General features: G+C 41.5%; 1 protein-coding gene and 1 gene segment (V, D, J or C); one reads left to right on the top strand and one right to left on the bottom strand.

The window, feature by feature from the left end:
• The first annotated feature begins 2,196 nt into the window (after positions 1 to 2,196).
• LOC147246331 (immunoglobulin lambda constant 1-like) lies at positions 2,197 to 4,767 on the top strand. The segment is given in 3 exon segments: positions 2,197 to 2,251; positions 3,312 to 3,395; positions 4,219 to 4,767. Coding segments are annotated over 3 exon segments (465 nt in total).
• A 1,304-nt stretch (positions 4,768 to 6,071) lies between these two features.
• Positions 6,072 to 20,691, bottom strand: LOC147246330 (serine/threonine-protein kinase PAK 2-like). 4 transcript variants are annotated; one of them, XM_086182126.1, is made up of 15 exons: positions 20,500 to 20,691; positions 14,035 to 14,228; positions 13,839 to 13,945; positions 12,717 to 12,864; positions 12,611 to 12,627; positions 12,418 to 12,531; positions 12,016 to 12,139; positions 11,867 to 11,930; positions 11,696 to 11,744; positions 10,980 to 11,092; positions 10,768 to 10,885; positions 10,218 to 10,317; positions 9,927 to 10,123; positions 9,369 to 9,506; positions 6,072 to 8,717 (listed from the first exon to the last, which is right to left on the bottom strand). In XM_086182126.1, exons 2-15 carry the CDS (start codon positions 14,210 to 14,212, stop codon positions 8,631 to 8,633), a joined length of 1,554 nt encoding a protein of 517 aa, XP_086038252.1. In that variant the 5' UTR covers positions 14,213 to 14,228; positions 20,500 to 20,691; the 3' UTR covers positions 6,072 to 8,630. The 4 variants fall into 4 exon arrangements, with proteins under 4 accessions (XP_086038252.1, XP_086038251.1, XP_086038253.1 ...); XM_086182125.1 differs by lacking the exon at positions 20,500 to 20,691 and adding an exon at positions 20,356 to 20,491; XM_086182127.1 differs by lacking the exon at positions 20,500 to 20,691 and adding an exon at positions 20,148 to 20,260.
• Between the last annotated feature and the right edge of the window lie 218 nt (positions 20,692 to 20,909).

Below are 20,909 nucleotides of genomic sequence, written 5' to 3'. Positions count from 1 at the left end.
CTTTGTGTAGTTCCATGCAGTACACTTAACATTTTGATTTGATTGGCAGGCCTGTGAGAAATCTATGGCCAGTTGGCTGGGAGCGAGACTGTGTCAGTCATCAGGATCTTCTTACCACTCAAACTGAAGCAATCACTTTCCCTGAAGCTATGGCCTGCTGCTTGACAACCAATGAAAAGAGAGAGGAGACAAGCTGTATTTCCTCCATTGTGGCCCCTTCCACATGAGGAAGATGGTGCAGATAGACAGAAAGGATTGCTGTAGTGTTGGCAAATTTTTTTGAACTTCCATTGCACTGTGTTCAAAGTAAAAGGCCATCCATTGTCCTATGGTTCCTGCTGGGGTCATCTGGTCGGTCCTAAAGATGACCCTGATGGTGATATACAGTTAGGCCCAGAAATATTTGGACAGTGACACAAGTTTTTTTTTTATTTTCACTTTTTACAAAAGCATGTTCAGGATACAGTTATATAATCAATATGGGCTTAAAGTACAGACTCTCAGCCGTAATTTGAGAGTGTTCACATCCAAATTGGAGCAAGAGTTTAGGAATTACAGCTCTTTAATACGTAGCCACCTCTTTTTCAAGGGACCAAAAGTAATTGGACAATTGACTTAGAAAACTGCAAAAAAACAAGAACAAGCAACAAGGCTGCATGTACTCTTCCCTCGTTAACCTGTCATCAATTAAGCAGTTAAAAGGTCTGGATTTGATTCCACGTGTGGTGTTTGCATTTGGAAGCTGTTGCTGTGAACACACAACATGCGGTCAAAGGAGCTCTCAATGGAACTGAAACAGACCGTCCTGAGGCTGAAAAAAAAAATCCATCAGAGAGATGGCAGAAATGTTCGGAGTGGCCAAAGCTACAGTTTGGTACAGTCTGAGAAAAAAGAGTGCACTGGTGAGCTTGGGAACTCAAAAAGGCCTGGACGTCCATGGAAGACAACAGTGAATTCTTTCCATGGTGAAGAAAAACCCCCTCACAACATCCACTCAAGTGAAGAACACTCTCCAGGAAGTAGGGTCGTATCTAAGTCTACCATAAAGACAAGACTTCATCTAAAAAACACAAAGGCTTCACCACAAGGTGCAAACCATTAATCAGCCTCAAAAATAGGTCAGAATTGACTTTGCCAAAAAACCAATGGAGACCATGGACTGGTCAATTGGAGGCGGGCATTCACAACCAATACGCCCAGCCTCCCTCTCATTCGCGAGCCACCTGCTAACACTGGACCAGCGGAAGGTGCGAGGAACTGCACCAGAACCAAAGCCTCAAAGTCAGGTGGGAGAGGCACCCTTGCCTTACTGGGCGTGGTGTACCCTTCTCCTCAAAGCAGGAGGCAGGGAGGTGTGGATCCTCCAGCAACATGATCTCCAGGGCTACTGCTGCCAGATTCAACACCTCTAGGAGCTCGTCTAGACGGCAGGATGCTCTTGCAACCCTGAGCTGTCTGTACAACAGGGAGTGGTGTGGGTGGATTTCATGAATGTTTTAATAAATCATTACGTTGGAATTAAATTTGTTGTCTGCTGCAGAGTCTCTGTCTGTGCGTCTTGATTATACATTAAAGAACAGAAGATGTTTTCATTCAAGGCCTGTGGGATCTGGAGAGATACTGAAATGATTTGAGTATGGAATTAAATGAAGTCTGAAAATGCTGCAGATTGATTTGTTGAATGTTTTGTTGTCTATATGTGTTGGCCCTGCGATGGACTGGTGACCCGTCCAGGTTGAACACACCTCTCACACGAAAGTTGCTGGGAAAGGCTCCAGTTGCCCCCCCTCCCCCCATCTAAAAAGGATAGGCGGAAGCAAATGGATGGATGGATACTGCAATACTTTGAGTGTGGAAAACAACACATTTTTAAAAATGTTGAAAATAAACTTGTTGATTGTTTTCGGGGCATTGTTTTGTTTGGTTGCAGCTCCATTCCTTTGTGCACATTTGTGGTCAAACCCTGTCAAGTAACTCATGAGGAGATGAACACACAAGCAAGTTGATCCTGTAACTAAAGAACCCTTCTCAGTTTGTCTCAGTTATTTCAGTTCATTGTGGTTCTGCTTGGTGACTTTTGTGTGTTCACTCCAGCGTCGTCCTCACCAGCCCTCCACAGCTGCAGCACTTTCACTTCTGTCAAACTGAGGGAGGTTTTTGTACGGCTCTAAATCACTGTGTGAACGAGCTGCTGCTATGGAAGCCAAGACAGAAATACTCTCCAATATCTTCAGCCTGAACACCGCTGATGGTCAGAGTGTATTGAGAACCAGATCGAGTGCCACTGAATCGAGACGGAGTTCCAGAGAACAGAGTTGATGCATCATATATCAGTAGTTTAGGAGCTTCTCCAGGTTTTTGAAGGTACCAACTGAGATCAGCTCCAATATTTGAACTCCCTGTGGCGCTGATGGTCACTGTCCCTCCAAGACTGACAGACTTGGATTTGTCCGGCTGAGTCAGAAAATCCCCGGCAGACGACTCTGGAATGTGAAATCATGGATGATATCAACCTGAATTAGTTTTCACAGCCTTCCAATCCATGAAGACCAGAGTAGAAACAACTGCAGGACATTCACAGCAAAAAGGACTCACCCTGAATCAGCAAACCCAACAGGACAAGCAGAGTTACTGGCAACTTCATCCTGGTAGAGTTTTCAAAGTCAGCTCATGAAAACACTTGAGACTTGCTGGCAGTGAAGAACTTTAAAAGTCTGGGGAGCAGTGAAGCATCAAAGTCATGCAAAACACATCTGGGCACACCTGTCCTTGTGAAACTCAGAGGGCCGGAGGGACGGGGGCCACCTCTTCCTGTGGACTGACTTGCTGCTCTCAACAGACTCAAGGTAACGTGGGACACAAGACCAGAAGAAACATAACTTGGATTTACACCATCATTCATCTTAATTGTACTGAGAAGAATATTTGTACTACAAGAAGAGTTGAGGACTTGAAGATGAGCAACTGTCTCCTGTGGTGTCACTCCTTTACAGTCACTGATAAGGTATAAAATAACCAGGTATTATTGACATAAATTACATCACTTAGATTGATATGATTTTATTAATTCTAAGTGCAAAAATAATGTAAATATAACACAAACTCTCTCTGAAAAATCACTTCTTCCAGGATTCTTCTCCTGTTTCTCTGTCAGTTTCAGAAGAGTGAAGCTGAAACAAAAAAAATCTTATTTACTGAATTAGTTTCATGATTCTTCTTGAAAACTATCCTTTAATTTTTGCCAAGTGATTATAATTTCTGTAAATTAGAGAAAAAGTAGATTTTTTTGGTAGAAAGTTGCTGCCTCACAGTGCAAGAGGTTTTTGTACGGCCACTAAATGGATTTGTATCACTGTGGTTGAGTTTTGGTGGAGGAACTAAACTCTTCATTGACTGTAAGTACCAGAGATTTTCATTTGATGTCAAATGTAGCAGAAGTTCAAACAAACTGAATGAAAATATGATCAAGTATGTTGTTTTTATGTTGCTGATGATTTATGAAGAGATTTTGATCTCAAATCATGAAATGGAAACAAGCTTCATTCTACTCATCATGAAACAGGATATAAAACAATTGATTTTTGTGATAACTTTTTTGTCTTATCTGCTGAAAAACTATTTGAAAGTTCAAAATGTTGAGGTTTTTGGGATTAAAAACTATATATGAGCAGTTAGTTAGCTTCATTCTACTCATCATGAAACAGGATATAAAACAACTAATTATTGTGATAATATTCATTGTATTTTCTGCTTTAAATTTTTTTTAAAGATCAAGATTTTAGAGTTTTTTTATTATTTTAAAATGTATATATGAGCAGTTAGTTTTCATTAATTTGTGCCACTTTTTAGAGCAGAATTGTGTTGTGGATTTTTGTCCACCAAAAGGTTTCATGAATAAAAGCAGCAAAGTTTTCTGTTCTTGTTCAGATGCTGTGAAAAGGAAGTGAAATAAATTCATAACGGAGGTTTAAACTGGGCTCAGTTCTCCTTCAGATGGCAGTTCAATCGTTAAGGAAGCTTCTGTTATTCTCTGTCCCACACGATGACACAGACATGAAAACATCACGTTGATCCTTTAACTGTTTTAGTTGCTTTTTCATTTCAGTCATGAGGCTGATTAGTGAGATCATCAGTGGTTCAAGTGTTTTATGTGATCAAACAGGTGAGATCATTTCCATCAGTTGCATTGATTCTCTCTCATGTCTGCGTTTCCTCCAGTGGGGGTGGTGCAGCCCACCCTGACCGTCCTCCCCCCCTCCAGAGAGGAGCTGCCGCAGGGCACTGCCACAGTGGTGTGTCTGGCCAGCGGAGGTTTCCCCTCAGCCTGGAGGCTGGGCTGGAAGGTGGGGGGCAGCAGCAGCTCCTCAGGGGTGACAAACAGCCAGGAGCAACAGGGGAAGGACGGCCACTACAGCTGGAGCAGCACCCTGAGCCTCCCTGCTGAACAGTGGAGGACAGCAGGCTCAGTGAGCTGTGAGGCCAGCCTGGATGGACAGACCCCCGTCACTAAAACCCTGCCGGAGCCCAGCAGCTGCTCCGTGTAGAGCTTCAGTCGCTACACATCCTGATGAAGATACAGAGCTTCTCCTGTTTCTGCAGCTTTCATGACTCTTTTCTGACTGGAACTTTCCAATATTCATCTTCCTTTGGTTCTACTTTGTGTTCTTGTCTCTTTGAATCAAGCTGAACTTTAGTTGTTTCACTCTGAGAGAAACTTTTCATTCATGGAAATGTGATGAGAACATTTGACATCAAATAAACCTGAGGATTCTCATCAGCCAGAGGTTTTGTATGATTTCATAGTGACTCACATTTAAGATGGAAAGTACACCTACTCCATCTTTCTCACTCTCTCTCATACACTCACACACACATTTTTTCAATGTTTTTCATGAAACACGTCATACAATTGTTTCATATCTCAGTATCACAACTAGAATCAAACTTTACAAAACAGTACAAGAGACAGTAGCGTATAAAGTATATGACTTTGTAAAAATAAAATACCAGTGAAGGACTGTAGGCTCTGTGAGCTGTGAAGCTCAATAATGCTCATTTCATGATCAGTTTATTTATATATATACAGTATATATATATATATATATATATATATATATATATATATATATATATATATATACACATATATATATGTATATATGTATGTATATATACAGTATATATATGTATATGTGTATATATATGTATATATACAGTATATATATATGTATATATGTATATATGTATATATATATATATATATATATATATATATATATATATATATATATATACTGTATATATATAATATAGAATAGAATTATCCAGATTTAACAGTGAAATAAAGCCACCACACAAAAGAAGTGCTGCATCTTTAGAAAATCTTTCATAAGTAACAGGCTAAAAATGAAGAAAAAAAATGAAAAAAAATGATATTCCAAAATAAAACCACTAACATTCTGGCTGCAGCGTTTTTCCGTGCCACACATTTTAAGTCCTGCACTCATCCGGGTGCCTACCTTCCACATTTAATTTCTGTTGTGAACTTCCTTCTCTGTTCTATTTATGTCCAGGTCAGGGCCTGCATATATAATTGAACATCTAGAGGGGAACAAACCCTGCCTCTCAGCTTCATGAAAATCAGACTTTCACTTCCTCCTTGACTGGCTACCAACTTCAGGATGCTTCTAAATGATGGCTCTGTCTGTTTGGGACTCAACACAGCAATCAGAATACTGTCTTGCTGATGGAGGGTTTTTGTATGACACTGCTGATTATGAGTCCACATAAACTTCTCTCAGTTTAGTTTTTGAAACCCATTTCATAGTACCAGTCCCAGTACTACCACTACTACTCCTTCTACTACTTTTTGTCTCGTGATAGAACGTAAATTTGGAGGCAGTGCCTCCTGATCTCGCTGCATAAAGACCAACAGACTTTGGTGCAGGAGACAGTTGGATTGGTTGGTCGTCACCCTCAGAGAGCTGCAACCTTCAGTATCTTCCTCATGATGGATGTATACTGTGAGTGTGTGTGTGAGTGAGTGAGTGTGTGAGTGATTGAGTGAGAGAGAGAGAAGAAATAGAAATTAAAGAATGTCATGCCTGGATTACTTAAAAAGGTGGAATGATGCACAAGAACTTCTTGTCTTTCTCCTGTTAAAAAAAGTTGAATACTGCCCTCTAGTGTCAGAACAGATGAATCACTCACGGAGACAACAGCTTACTCGGGTCCACGTTTAATAATAATTTAGAAACAGTACGGATTTGATTCAATGCCAAAGTCATTTTTTTAATGACAAACATTCACTTTAAACTCTGCATATATAAATGGAATGTAAAAGGCCGCATGCTGGAGTATTCCAGCCTGTCGACAGTATGACCGAGCATCAGGAATTTGTGTCACCTTGTTAAGTACCAGTCATCAAGGCAAATGAAAACCAGTGATTGTCAAAAAATGCTGGAAAAGGAGGTATTTCCCATATTCTGGAATCTCATTTGGTACACAAGGCAGGTAGAACATTTGGAAAGACTGCTTGACTCATGTCTGCGTTGAGTGTCTCCAGCTGGTCAATGCAGTTTATGGAGTTCCCGACTGTGCAGTTCAGGGAAAGGAAGGTTCATTGGTACATTGTCTTCTCTGGCATTAGTTAATACAGATTAAAAACAATGACATACTTATAAAAAAGCAGCCGAAAATACAGGACATCAAGACGTGGTACACAGAAAAGTGTTTCTCCAGTTCAACATATTCAGACAGATAGTTCCATGTGGAACTCCGGCACACGGACAGTAAAGCGTCAATGGCAAAAGGCAGAAACTACAGACGAACAGAGGATTCGTCATGTGATTTAAAAAAAATGTGGCTTTTTAGCTCCAGTATTCTGGAACATTTGAGGGTTAGATGAGTTTGATAGCAGATATGTGTGGAGTTCGGTTCATGATAGTGTTTGTTTTGGTTCATGACACCCTTAACCACTAAATGAAGTCATTCTACTGCAGAAAGGAAAGTTTAATGTAATAAACTCTAAAAACTCTCCCTGGAACGGTACGAATATCATTGAGATACAAAAAAAGGACACTTGTGTGTGGTTTTTTTTTTCCACTGCACAATGGCGTCACTGTCCCAGGCCGGGCAACAGTAAAGTCCAGTACTGGTTCACTTAAGTTTCCTTGAGATTTCTAACCTTCCTCTACTGGACCAAGTACATAACAAACGGTCATCATGGCAAAAAACAGCCATAAAAATAAAAATTAAAACAGGAAAAAAAAAAAAAAAAAAAGCTGTTGCTGAGGTTCAAGTTTCTTTATACACCAAATCAGTAAAATCCTCATGATGTGTACAATCACAGATAAAACTCCTAAATATTCTGATTCCCTTGGTTTAAAAACTTTCTAATAAACTCCAAACTGACTCAACTGGTTTTAACTCAATCCTCATTTCAAATGTATCTTAAAAAGGTCTCAGAAACAGAAAACACTAATTACTTACCTAGCAACAATCCCCATTTGTGTTGAATTTTAAACTTTAACTCTGCAAGTTCATAAGACAAACACGAACTGGTCTGAAAATTGCAAAGCAACCACTTCCAAAACTGTAAATTGCATTTTGATTGAAATGGTGAAAATTTCAGCAAAACTGCATTTGTATTTGGTAACTGCTCACTTGTTTTAAAACAGCGTTGGGGTTGCAACAGTATGAGGTTTTCATCATGCGCTAACGGCAACTATCGCAGTTTGACGGTGCGAGTCAATTGTTATCACTTCCAGTGAGGAGGAATGGAAGAAAACGAGGGATTATTTGTCACTTTATCATAATCCTGAAACCATTAAAAAAAAAAAAAAAAAGTCTGTGAAACTCCCATCTGGGAAAATACGGAACGAGGAAAGATGGAAATGTTAAGGTCAGATTCTCCACCTGCATATTTCAGTAATGAGGTAAGCTAATTTACAGAGGTATACTGCTGCAACCCCACGTTTACCTCTAACACAGCTATGACATCATCTGTGACCCCTCCCATTTGAGGATATTCTCGATAAATGTTACTCCCGTCTGGGATTAACCCAGAAGGAAGTGTCCCTCTTGTGAACAGGACCCTTTATATGAGATGAGAACATGTAGCTACAACAGAGATGCTGTATTGCTGGCATGCTGAGAGCAACATCATCCAGGTATCAACATGTGCTGCAGGAAGAACGCAGCGGCTCTTTAAATCAGTTGCTCTACCATATCATTTGATATGACGTATTCATTCTCTTCCGTGAAAAACCCAAGTTTCTCATGGTGACTAAAACTTGGTGGGGGGGAGGGGGGGGGGGGGGGTCGCAGGACGACATGTTGTTAAATGTCGTGCAAAAAGCTAAAAAACAATGCATGGTTACAACATGTGAATAGTCCTAAAAAGTGATGCTTTCTTTACAGGCAAATTGTATTAGAAGAATATATTATGGCTGTGTGCGGCTTTAGAACAAGGCACTACGGTAAGTTTGACCAGGCATCGCTGAAGAAACCCCGTCAGGAGTGTGAAGGCAAGGATGGACGAGTTTGATGATGATCATCATACGAAACGTGGTTCCGGTAGAAGAGGTCGGCTCTCGCTGAAATAACCTGAATAGTCTTTAGATTGGGAGTTAACGGTTGCTCCTCATGGCCTCCTTGGCTGCCAGGATGAGGGGAGTGAGGCTGGACAGGGGCTTGGCCAGCTTCAGGAAAGGATGCTACAGACAGAGCAACGCATTAGTTTGAGATCAGCTACAGCGCAAGCCATCGCTACACCTGCACGATTTGTTTGGTGAAAAAGTCATATTGAGATAGTGCACACAGCGTTACAGATAATTTTATGAATCCAAATCATATGACATATGAGAAGCAATAACAAAAAAAGAAAATGTTCATAAAAATGAAGCAATTTCTAAAATATTGGTGTAAATACCATTCAAAAATAACTACTAAATTGGTGGGGGGGGGTTTTTATGTGGTTTTCAGCACAGGCTGACATTGTGATTGCAATTTGATTAATTGTTACGCACGTTTAAGAACAACAACAAAAAACTTTAGAAGTTTGGGATTGTGTTTCACAACTTCAAAACAACTTCAGGTTTTAGTTTCTTTCTTTTCTTTAAAGTGTATTTGATATCTTCACATCTGTCTTGAAACAGTAGTCAGGTGCCCATATGACCACTTGGAGCTTCAATCGTACTTTCTGATCGTTTGGGCCATGAAAAGATCCCTAACGCACTAGCAACGTTAGCGACGAGGCTCGATAGCTCTCAAATTAAATTAAATATATTCAACTGCAAAGTTACCGCCTTCTCTTCTCTCTACGTCAGTTTTTCTTTTCTTTTAATGCTGTAGATACGTTTCTGTACCTGCAACAGTTCTCTGCCTGATCCTCGTTTCTCCACGTCCATCTCCAGACAGCGAGACAGGAAGGATCTGAAGACGGGAGACAGCTTCTCTGGACTCTGCAGCTCAGGAGTCCCGTTGGTGGCGATTAAATACAACGCCTAAAAACAAACGACTTGGAGCAGTGAGGAAAACAGAACAGCACCGTCTTGTACCATTTTAAACATTTCATTCATCATATGTTTTCGACAATAATTATTTTCTGGATTTTTAAAAAAAATGGAGGTACAATATATGACAATGCATATGTTTAATTACATTCTTCTGATTTTTTGGTTAATAATAATGATGATGAAATAGTGAAGTCTCATGTCTGTGAAATTAACTACATGAAAAATAAACTTTTCGTTTTCCGAATGAAATTATTGATTTAAAATTCTACTTAAAAAAAAATTACATTTTAACCTCTGACCCATATGTCCAGGTTTAAAAACATTCTTATGATCATTGAAAATAAACTATATTTGGGGATTGACACCTAAAGAGCCTCCTTCCCAGGATCCACCCCAGTGTACACTCACCCTGAGAGGGTTCTCGTTCAGATACGGGGGCTCTCCCTCCACCATCTCAATGGCCATGATCCCCAGAGACCAAATGTCCACTTTGGGTCCGTAGGCTTTCCTGGTCACCACCTCTGGAGCCATCCAGTATGGAGTCCCTACCATGGTGCTACGCTTGCTCTGTTCTGGAGTGATCTGGGCGCAGAATCCAAAGTCAGCTGCAAAGAGGAAGAAGCAGAAATCATAGTGTGAGATCATTAAATTCATGATTCTCAGAAACCAGTATCTATGTTTGCATGTGCACTCCCTTACTGAGTTTGACTGATCCGTCCATCCCCAGCAGGACGTTGTCACTCTTGATGTCTCTATGAATGACCTGGTTGGCGTGAAGAAACTCCAGAGCCTGCAGGACCTGGACAAAGCGATGGAGAAAGGTCAGATCCCCAAAACAATCATCCAAGTACCACACACAAATAAATCAAATTAGTCCCCCGAGCTAACTTGTCCTGTGATATCCCACCACAAGTTCCCACCAGGTGTTAGAATCTGTCTTCATTCTCACATTATCCTGCATGCACACCGGGAAGTCCTCAAAATAGAAGGGTGTGTACTGCTCTACAATTAAAGAGACAGCAATCTACTTTGAAGTGTGTCACAAAGGAAGAGCTAAAGCTTTGTTTAGCTCGCTAGAATCAAATTGTTGGTGAAAGGATGTGAACCTAAGTAACCCTATCCGTGCATAAGCTACACTCACCACTCTTCCTGGCCTCATTCTGTGACACAAGCACTTCAACAGGTCTTCCCTGATGTTTTAAAAGGTTTTCTTTAGAACTTATATGAGCTAAATTCTCAACGATCCCACCTCTCTGCACACGGCGGCGATCTGAGCCTCGTCCATGCACGTCTCGGTGACAACATCAGTTAGTGAACCGCCAGCCAGGTACTCCATCACCACGAAAAGCTCATCTCCTACTAGGAAACTAATAGGAAACCGTAAAAACAAACAGTGATCAACAAAGCAGTTGATTCGCGGTTGGTGATGCAGATGTGCGGTATGTGTTGGGTCAGAGTTACCTATCTACAAAGTTGACGATATTGGGATTCTTCATCTCCTTCATCACCAAGATCTCATTGATAATGAGCTCTTTCTTCGGCTGCTTTTGTAAGTTGATCTGTTTAATGGCCACCTGCAGGAAGAAAAAGAACAGCAACCCGTCAATGGAGTCAAAACTCGTCCCATTTAGCTAATTAGCTTGGCTACACTGTTGAAGAATTATGCTTCTTTACTTTCTTGCTAAGGGAATGATGCTACTCTTACATCGGTCAATACACTTTGTAAATTGTTTTGTTAATAAGTGCAGCACAAACATTATTGTGGTAAATATGAAGCAAAAATAAACAACTGCTCTGCATAGCAGAAGCAGCTAGCCTGGCTCTGTTAGCTAACAAATTTCACCAGCAACCACTTCAAAAACTAACCATTATGCCTAATTTAATGAATCTGAACAAAAATTTAACTGCAAAAACCTCGTTTGTGGCATTACAGGGATTTTGTGTCACTGAGTAGTGACTTCTGGGCAACAGCACCACGTGTAGAGTAACGTTGAGGCGAAAATAATAGGACAGCAACAGGCTAGCTAGCTTTTACAATGTACTCACGGGAGCAGCATTGAAATTTCAGCAAGAAAGAAAATATTTCCAAACAAATATAAATTGCTCCCTAAAAGTTTTTTTTGTTGTTTTTTTGTAATTTTCCTGTGACTTCTGCAGTGGCAGAGATGTCATTGTACCTCTTGTCCTGTTGAAACATCGATGGCGGTATAAACTGTGCCGGACGCCCTGAAAGTGAAAAAAAACAGTGAATATATTATATTTAAGTGAATATGTGCAATTCAGGGTCAGTTAGGTTAAAATTCCCGCCAGCTTTCACATTTATTAGATTAATTTAAATCCCTACTCACCCCTGGCCGATCTTCTCATAGCGAGTGTATTTCTTTTTAGGATCTCCGATACTGACAATGGTTCCTGAGTATCATTTAAAAAAAAAAAAAGAGTTACAGGACTTTTCTAGAACTCTGCGTCGTTTTCAGGGTGTATTTGTTAGCCTTACGGAGTTTCTCCATGATCTCCTCATCAGTCATCTTGCCTCCCTTCTTCTTCTGTCTGTCAGCTGCCTTCGAGGCTGCGTCTCCATCGGGAGCTGGTATTGGGTCTATCACCGACCTCGTATACACCTGACACAACACAGGCAAGACAAAATTGTTTTGGTTTAAACCTTTTCACGCGAAAAACTGAACCCGTGACACCGCCCCCCTAATCATCTGGAGTTGTTTGGAGTACATTTTATTGTAATACTCGTGAAAGGTGTCTCAGGGAAATAAAAAGCCCAAACTCTAACTGTGTATGGTGCACAAAACATTTTTAATGTTCATTTTTCAGGATGAATAATGAGAAAAAGCAGCAGTGAGTGTGCTAGTGCTAATTACTGTCTTTTATAATCATGATGACCTACTGATTTTGTGTGTTCCGGCCTCGGAGCCACTATCGGGGGTGGCGTATCGTCATCGTCATCATCGTCACCGTCCTTGCCACCTGAAGGGGAGGTCGCCGTACCCTGCTTGCCTGGCTGCAACATGGAAGAGAATGAGTTAAAAGACGCTGAATGTATATAGTGTGATGTAAGGAATGAGAGTTGAACAACTCACCGACTGCGAGTCTTTATCTGAAAGAAACAAAGTCATCCAAGTATTCAGACAGAGCAGTAAGTTTAAACAGTTACAGAATAATTTGCTGAGGCAAAAGAAAACTGACCCGAGGCGGAAAAACTGAGGTATTTCTGTTTTCCACTGGTGGAATCATAGAACTTGAGAATGTCAAGGACTGCCTGAGGATTCTGCTTCTGCTCTGATTTGCTGATGTTGGAGGTCTGAAGGAGACGGGCCCACTGCTCTGGCATACCCTGGACAAACACACACACGTACATACAGATACGCGGTAAAGAATATGTAGATAGATTCAACCAGCGAAATCACATCTTTCCAACAGGAGGTGGAGCCGCTATTGCATTCTTCTGAAATCGGAGAGAGTTTAATCCACTTTTCCTGATAAGTAACTCTCTCCTTTGGTTTAGTCCAGCTTTTCCTTTTCACGGGTTTAAGGCTAAAATCCGTATTCTCACTGTACATAAATATTTTACGATGAAAAAAAGATTAATTTGAAGCACCTTTAAGATAAAATCACTAGATCCAAGACGAGTTTGGTTTTAAAATTCCTTCTTACCCTGACAATGAAACATCTGTGTAGCTGACAGGCTTTGTGGTACCACTTTTCTACCCATCACAGTCATTAATGTCACATTTTTAGCTGAGTTAAAAGTCGCATACCACCGATTTGTACATGTGAAAATAAGATTACCAGTAGCAGGGAGTGCAACTACGCCTGTGTAGACGGTTGTGCAAAGTTGAAATTACAAGAGAAAGCCTTTCACTCCGGTGCTATGACCTTGAAAGAGTTTGTTGAACTACAGGTGCTATTATGTGGCATTTTTTTTGAATGGGAGACTTCCTGATGTACACATAAACTGTATCACTGCACTTCATTTCTATTCTGCCTGGTTTCAACCTGGAACAGGAGCCAACTAACCTGCTACATCTGTACCTCATATCCTCACTTCTAAATCTGAGACCTTTGAAAACTGCAGGGTTGCTTTGTCGTGTGGCGAGTGACACTGACGAGACAGTTGATGACGTATGCATCATCCTTTTCTTTGGCCTCCTACAGTTGTTTTTGCTATTCACTATCTAAACTTCTGAAAGAGAAAATGGGAATTCTCACCGTCCATTTGTGGTGTCACCATAGCTGCTGATGCATTGCCTGATTTTTTTGAGGAGTGGCATGCCAAGTATTTAAGTCAGAAATTAATCTGACACTTACGGTGAACTCTCCAGTGACAGCATCAAAGCCCACATGGATTGTGTGTTCAAAATCGGAGGGGGAGGAGATCTCAGGCCGGTCCTTGTCTCTGTCTTTCTTCCTGCCTCCTGCAGGCACATTTTACCCATCAATGCGTGTTTCATTCAGCTCCATTCATAAGGTCGAAGGTTGTGTGTGTATTGTCCCCATCTCTCACCTTTCTCAGAGGCAAACATGGAGATGATCTTGTTTCTGGACTTCCTCTCCTCTGGCACAGACGGCAGCGGCCGAGAACTGTGATTGGCTGACTGGGCATCCTTGGCTCCTCCTCCTTGGCTGCTCATCCTGACAGGGGGGGCGGGGGGCTTGTCCTCACACACTCCGCTGTCACACATCTACACACACGTACACCTGCAGAGTAGGGATGCAAATGCACAGAAGATAAACCATAAGTCAGTCGCGGTTTCACTTTCGCCTGGTTTTATATATCATAAAATATCTGAGCAGGAATCTTTCCCTTCACAGCATCAGACAAAGCTCAGATTACACAGAGGGAAAAGAACACTCCCAGGCTCGTGCTGGAGCAAAGGGAACAGAAAGTGTGAACAGGAAGCAGCAGTGAATGGGCGAAATGACTTGTCAAGTCTCGTTCACTGCTACTGAATGAATGAGGAAGGAAAAGAGTCAGAGAGTGAGAGAAGAGCGAGTGGGTCACTGAGAATGGAGGAGAAATGAAGACAAGCAAATGAAAGAAATAAAACTGAGCTCAAACATATAAAAACACTACTATTTTGATATACTTCTCAAGACTTTCTATGCTTCAGAGGTGGTAAATGCAAAGCTATCGGACTTGAGTTTTCATGTATGTGTATTTCATCACAGTATCTTTACGACAACTTTTTTTTTTTTTACTACTACCCCAGATACCCCAATCCTCTTTCAGTTCTGCTGTAGACTAGAAAACTGATGTCCACACTGCAGCCAAGTTAGCCTCCATTTACCTTATTTAAGGTACACTGATTTAAAAGTCTTTGAATTATATAACTGTTGTATTTCAATAAGACGTGAAGCTCAATTAGCTTTGCACAAGAGAAGTCAGTAGAAATGACCTGCACTTTGTCCCAGTCTACTTAATGATGTCAAATCAGTGCTTTTACTCTCGTCTTTACCAGAGCAAACATTGTATTTTTCACTCTACCGCATACATTTAGAGGCGACTATTCAGATTAAGACTTTACAGGAACAACTTGGGAAAATAAGTTTTCTAGTTGTCCATAAGTACTTATGCGAGTCTGTGCGTTAATCTGTCCAGTTCTGGTTAAAACCATAGTAATGAAAAGGACTGGACTGGGGGAATTTTGTCATGCTTTTGACCCCCCCAAAAATCGACTTGGACTAAAGGATGAAGTGAAAAGCTTTTGGTGTTCAAAGGTCACCGAACATGTACTTGATATCTTTCATATTCACATGAACGTGATACTTCAGCATGGCCTTGAGGGAATTTCATCAAATCTGACACAAACCTCCACTGGGAATCAATCGGGAATGAACTGAGAAGATTTTGGTGGTCAAAGGTCAAAAGTCAAGTTCGCTGTCACCTCATATGTATGAGATGTCTCTGGAACCTCTTGAAGGAATTTCCTCAAATTGTCAAAAAAAAAAAAATCAACTGAAACTCAAGACTTGATCTGAGAGATTTTGTTGGTCAAAGGTCAAAAGTCTCTGCCTGGCACACATCGCAGAGGCGTACAACTACAATGAAATATTTCAAGTTTCTTTTTTAGTCACGCTGACTCGTCAGATTTGCCTTGTGACCCTATGGAGGGGCCTGAATCTTGATCAGGAACCACTGGAGAGGAATATCTAACCTCACACGAGTCGGTCAAATTAGTCCCCCCTTGACCTTCTACTACACCATTAGAATGTCACTAACTGATGAACTGGTATCAAAAATCTGATAATGCCATAAAATAGTGCTAAATAAAGCAATGGGTGCCATTTTAAGGAGGAATTGTGCAAACGTTCAATTACTAGACACTCAAGAGTATTACCCATTAGACTAACATGGTAAAAACTGTGATTGCACACACACACACACAGCACGCACACACACACATAACCTCGAACACGACAGAGTCTCAGACAGTTCAATTGACTCTGAGCTGTAGCCTTCATTTCTGGTGACATCACAGACAGGAAACAGGAAGCAAACAAAGTCTCACTCACTTCACGTATCTCACCACCAATTGCACAGCGTGCAAAAAAACCCACATAAAAATCAAGCCTCAGCTTTCTAACTCTACGATGATCATCATCTCTTCTTTTCAAATGAATCCTTCAACAGCTCTGCTGACTCGACTCACCTCTGATCAAACAACAACCACAAAATAACCCAGGCGCCATCTGTGAGAGAGGTATAATGATAGAGAAGCCACTGTAGAACCTGAGGTGACCATGATTCTCAGTTACAGGATGAGATAAGAAATGCACTCTCCTTATCGCTACAATCCCTGGACTCTTCCCCAGATCAGTATTAAAACAGCCTGTGATGCTTTTCAAAGACAAATATCTAATGAAGTTTTTGCTAAAGTATTTATGGATGTAAAGTACTTTTAAGGTACTATGCAACTGAGTACTTAAAGAGGACACACAAGCTAAAGCCTTTAAAGTTGTTAATTGGTCTTGTGTGGCATTTCAGGCCCATCTCAAGACGCATCAGCGCGGACGACAGAATTCTGGCTGCCTTGTGTGTCCCATACGTGTTACTGCGATCTACAGCTAACTGTGCTCTCTACTGTGTAACAGGTTTGAGTCATAGAACATCAGTGTGCTGCCTTATTGCTCAGATTTGAAAATGAGGCAGCAGGACAGTCACAACATATCAAAATAGTTGATAGTTGAAATAAGGTCAGTGACACTCGGCTTGTCTCTCCCTGTGCCCTGCTCATGTAGTGGACTTCTCCGCCCTCACCTGTTTGTTTCCTCTTCTGCGTTGTACAGAAGACCGGGTAAATAAGACAATCTTCTGTATTTCCAGCGAGTGTGTGCTCCTCTTTCTCTAGCACTCATTTATCTACTTATTTCTCACTCGTCCTTACCCTTCTATCCGTCTTTTCGCCCTTCTCGGGGCAGGTCTTAGCAGGCTGGCCTCATTCCTCAGCACTCTTGGATGGGACAAGTGTATTCATGCCCCAGCAAGATAAAATTAGACCTGGTCCAGCCTTAATGTGCATTTTCAAAGTCTGTGTGTGTGTGTGTGTGTGTGTGTTGGACTGAATGTTGGGTGCTGGCTGGCCAGGCTGAGACAAGTTGACTCCCAGCAGGAATTCCATAGCTCCAGGGCTGCTCCTGTTCATCACACACACACACACACACACACACACACACACACACACACACACACACACACACACACACACACACACACACACAAGGCTGCTCCTCATGCAGGCCCTCACACTCTCTCTCTCTCTCTCTCTCTCTCTCTCTCTCTCTCTCTCTCACACACACACACACACACACAACCCTACTCCAACAGGGGCTCATTTGTGAACACAAGTTCATCTTTTATCACATTGGAGCTTCCGGTAAAGGGGGAGAGGGCAGGTGCACACAGAAAAGATATAAACAACCATGAGGGCTAAAAAATACACACAAAAAATAATAAGTTTTTCAAAAAAACATGCCATTATTTGGGCAAATGCACTCACAACAATGGGGTTTTCACAACTGCGTCTGGTGTTTTCCCTAGAGTTGTTCCGTATTTGTCTACACTGATTCATATACCACAACTCTTTTCATTTATATTATAACAACTTTGTTGTTGTTGTTGTTATGGTTGTGAGGCTGGAGTAAATCACACTTATTAAGACAGCACCAAAGCAATGATTTATTTGAACTATGTGTATGAGTCGCTGATGTGTCACGTTATCAAGGTGTGACGTGGAATTCGCACCGGCCTCATCGTTCCCATATCTGATCCGATCTGTGAATGATTCGCCACCTGCGTCTAACACCCACATCTAGTTTTCTCCTTCAGGTCAGGTGTGAGCCCAGCTACTGTACTCGGGTGCAGACTTAAAACAACTCTATGTCTACAGACTCTTACAGGTTACTTATAAAACAAATATAGTTCATGAGTATTGTATTCAACTTCAGCAACAATCCCTCTTAATCCACCAAACCTACATGACTTCATCTCTGACTAGAGAACACAACCACGTCAGGTTGTTGCTTTTACAAAGATTATTTTATTTTATTGTTGCAGGTGTATCCTCTCAAACTCAGCGTGGTTAACACCCAAGTATTTGACACCCGGGAAGCTTCACACTGCAGTCACACTCTTTTCACAGTAGCTAACAACTCCTCACAACCGTCTGCTTCTTATGATTTCTAATCCTCTGTCTATACTCACTCAATGCCTCTGAGTACTTTCTATTCCCTGTGGCTGGCCCACCACAAGGGAAGCCTACTTCCTCATCCTGGAACTCCCCGAGCCCCAAAGGGTCACAGGACTAGAGCAACCAATCAGAGAACAGCAAAGACAGACGCGAAGCTGTTTACAGGAAGTGGACAGCAGCTCTTTTGTATTCAGCTTCTATAAAAGGAAATTCTGCTGAGGACTTCCTGGAAGGAGTGATGACGCCTATACACACGCTCTTAAACGCTACCTGCCTCCATCCCCTTTCATTCACAGACACAGAGACCCACTGTATAAAAATACCTACATACACACACGCAAGAGAAGCTCCACGCCACCCTCTACAGCCACCTCACTGATGATGGGTGTGGAGGTGTAAACAGTCTACCAAGCTGCACACTGAGCACTTTATCCTGTTATCCCAGCAGCTGCCTCACCCTCACATTTGGAGAATCAAATCTGGCAACCTGGCCCCGGCTTTGAACTGGACCAGGTACAACACCAGGCTCAGGACTCCTCTGTGGCGCACAAGTAACTTGATGTCATCTGTTAAGTACATGTTTGCAATTTAGGGCTAATAGATGTGGTAGGGAAGATTATTTAAGACAAAATAATTTAAAACAGCTGAAAATACACACACTGCAACTAAGAATTTTTTTTATCATCCATTAGTCTGCAGATTGAACAATGAATTGTTTAGTCTATGAACAATGTGACAAATAGAGATAGTCAAGTGTTTCACTACTACAAAACAGTAGTCAGTTACATGAAAAAGCATTAGTCTAATATTACAGTACTATGAAGCAGTTTTAAGATGTAACAGTACTACAACGCAGTGCTCAGATGTTAAGGTACTCCAAATCAGTGGCCAGTTGTGACACTGCAAAGTGGTAGTCAGCTGTGACAGTCCTACAAAACAGTAGTCAGAGGCTACACTGTAAGGAAATAATCTGATGTTACAGTACCACAAAACTGTAGTCAGAGGCTACACTGTAAGGAAATAATCTGATGTTACAGTACTACAAAACTGTAGTCAGAGGCTACACTGTAAGGAAATAATCTGATGTTACAGTACCACAAAACTGTAGTCAGAGGCTACACTGCAAGGAAATAATCTGATGTTACAGTACTACAAAACTGTAGTCAGAGGCTACACTGTAAGTAAATAATCTGATGTTACAGTACTACAAAACTGTAGTCAGAGGCTACACTGTAAGTAAATAATCTGATGTTACAGTACTACAAAACTGTAGTCAGAGGCTACACTGTAAGTAAATAATCTGATGTTACAGTACTACAAAACTGTAGTCAGAGGCTACACTGTAAGTACATAATCTGATGTTAAAGTACCACAAAACTGTAGTCAGAGGCTACACTGTAAGTAAATAATCTGATGTTACAGTACCACAAAACTGTAGTCAGAGGCTACACTGTAAGGAAATAATCTGATGTTACAGTACTACAAAACAGGAGTCAGATGTTTCACTGCAAAGCATTCATCTGATGGTACACTACTACAAAGCAGTAGTCTGATGTCAGCCTACACAGCAATAGTCTGATGTTACAGTACAACAAAGTAGCGGGCAAATTTTACAGTACTACAAAGCAGCAGTAGTCAGATGTTACAGGACTACAACACAGGAGTCAGATGTTATACTACAAGGCAATAGTCTGGTGTTACAGTACTACAAAGTAGCGAGCAGATTTTATAGTACTACAAAGAAGCAGAAAGATGGTACAGTTCTGCAAAGAAGTCGGCAGATGTTTCACTACAAAGCAGAAGTCAGATGTTACAGTACTACAAAACGGTAGTCAGATGTTTTACTAGAACGCAGTAGTCATGTTTCAGGAGTAAAAAAGCAATAGTCAGATGTCAGAATACTAAAAAAGCAGTAGTAGACTATAATTACTTTAGTCTGGATTTTAAAGCAAGCTGACCGCAGGTCCCACTAACACAGTAATCTGGACCTCCTCTCTGCTGGATATTACTGTCTGAGACAGCACAGTTGTCCTCCGTCCTGATGCCACACAGTCGCTCCCTGTGTCCACACATGTATAAGCAGGCTAACTTGTACGTAAGACGAGAGCTGGACCGACTGTAGAGAAAGCTAAACTCACCGGTTGGCTGTCAACCACAAAAACAACCGAACACCTCTCCAAACTCCGCCCCGATTCTGCTGAATATCACTCCCGGATTTGGCGCTGAGATTGCGCTACAGTCCCGGGGGTGAGGAAAACTCTATCGTCTTTTATCGAACTCACTTTGTTTCCGTCTTGCCCCCCCCAGACTGCCGCTGCTGCTGCTGCTGCTCCCGGCCTGCCTGCCTGGCTAAGCGCTGGCTTGGAACCAGGGAAGGAGAGGAACCGGAACGTCGTAGTCGTAACCGAAGAATTTTGGACCTCGCGGCATCCGTTGCGCTCGGTTTGCTGAATTCTCAAACGGCGCGTAAAAGCAGGCTGAACGCAGTGAGAGCGCTCGTGCTACGTTTGGTGTGCGTCCGAAAGCAGCCAACACTATACGCCACGAGGTGGTATGGATTTTCAAATTAAAGGTAGGCCTTTTTTTGTTTTGTTTTGTAATACTCGTTTCCAGTCTCACATCAATAATAACAACTTCATTTACGTGGCACCTTTCAGAAGCAAAGTGGCAAGGTCTTCTGCAATAAAAAAAA

Source organism: Aulostomus chinensis, chromosome 17 (genome assembly GCF_037954235.1).
Source record: "Aulostomus chinensis isolate RoL2024-O1b breed Wild chromosome 17, RoL_Achi_v1.0, whole genome shotgun sequence".
NCBI classification, from domain to species: Eukaryota; Metazoa; Chordata; class Actinopteri; order Syngnathiformes; family Aulostomidae; genus Aulostomus; species Aulostomus chinensis.
This window is presented reverse-complemented; position numbering and strand designations above follow the sequence as displayed.

Coding starts and splice junctions, on each gene's coding strand:
- LOC147246330 (XM_086182126.1), bottom strand. CDS start 14,212: ATGTGTGACAGCGGAGTGTGTGAGGACAAGCCCCCCGCCCCCCCTGTC. Junction 13,946..14,034: donor CATGTTTGCCTCTGAGAAAG/GTGAGAGATGGG, acceptor ATGTGCCTGCAG/GAGGCAGGAAGAAAGACAGA. Junction 12,865..13,838: donor CTGTCACTGGAGAGTTCACC/GTAAGTGTCAGA, acceptor GTGTTTGTCCAG/GGTATGCCAGAGCAGTGGGC.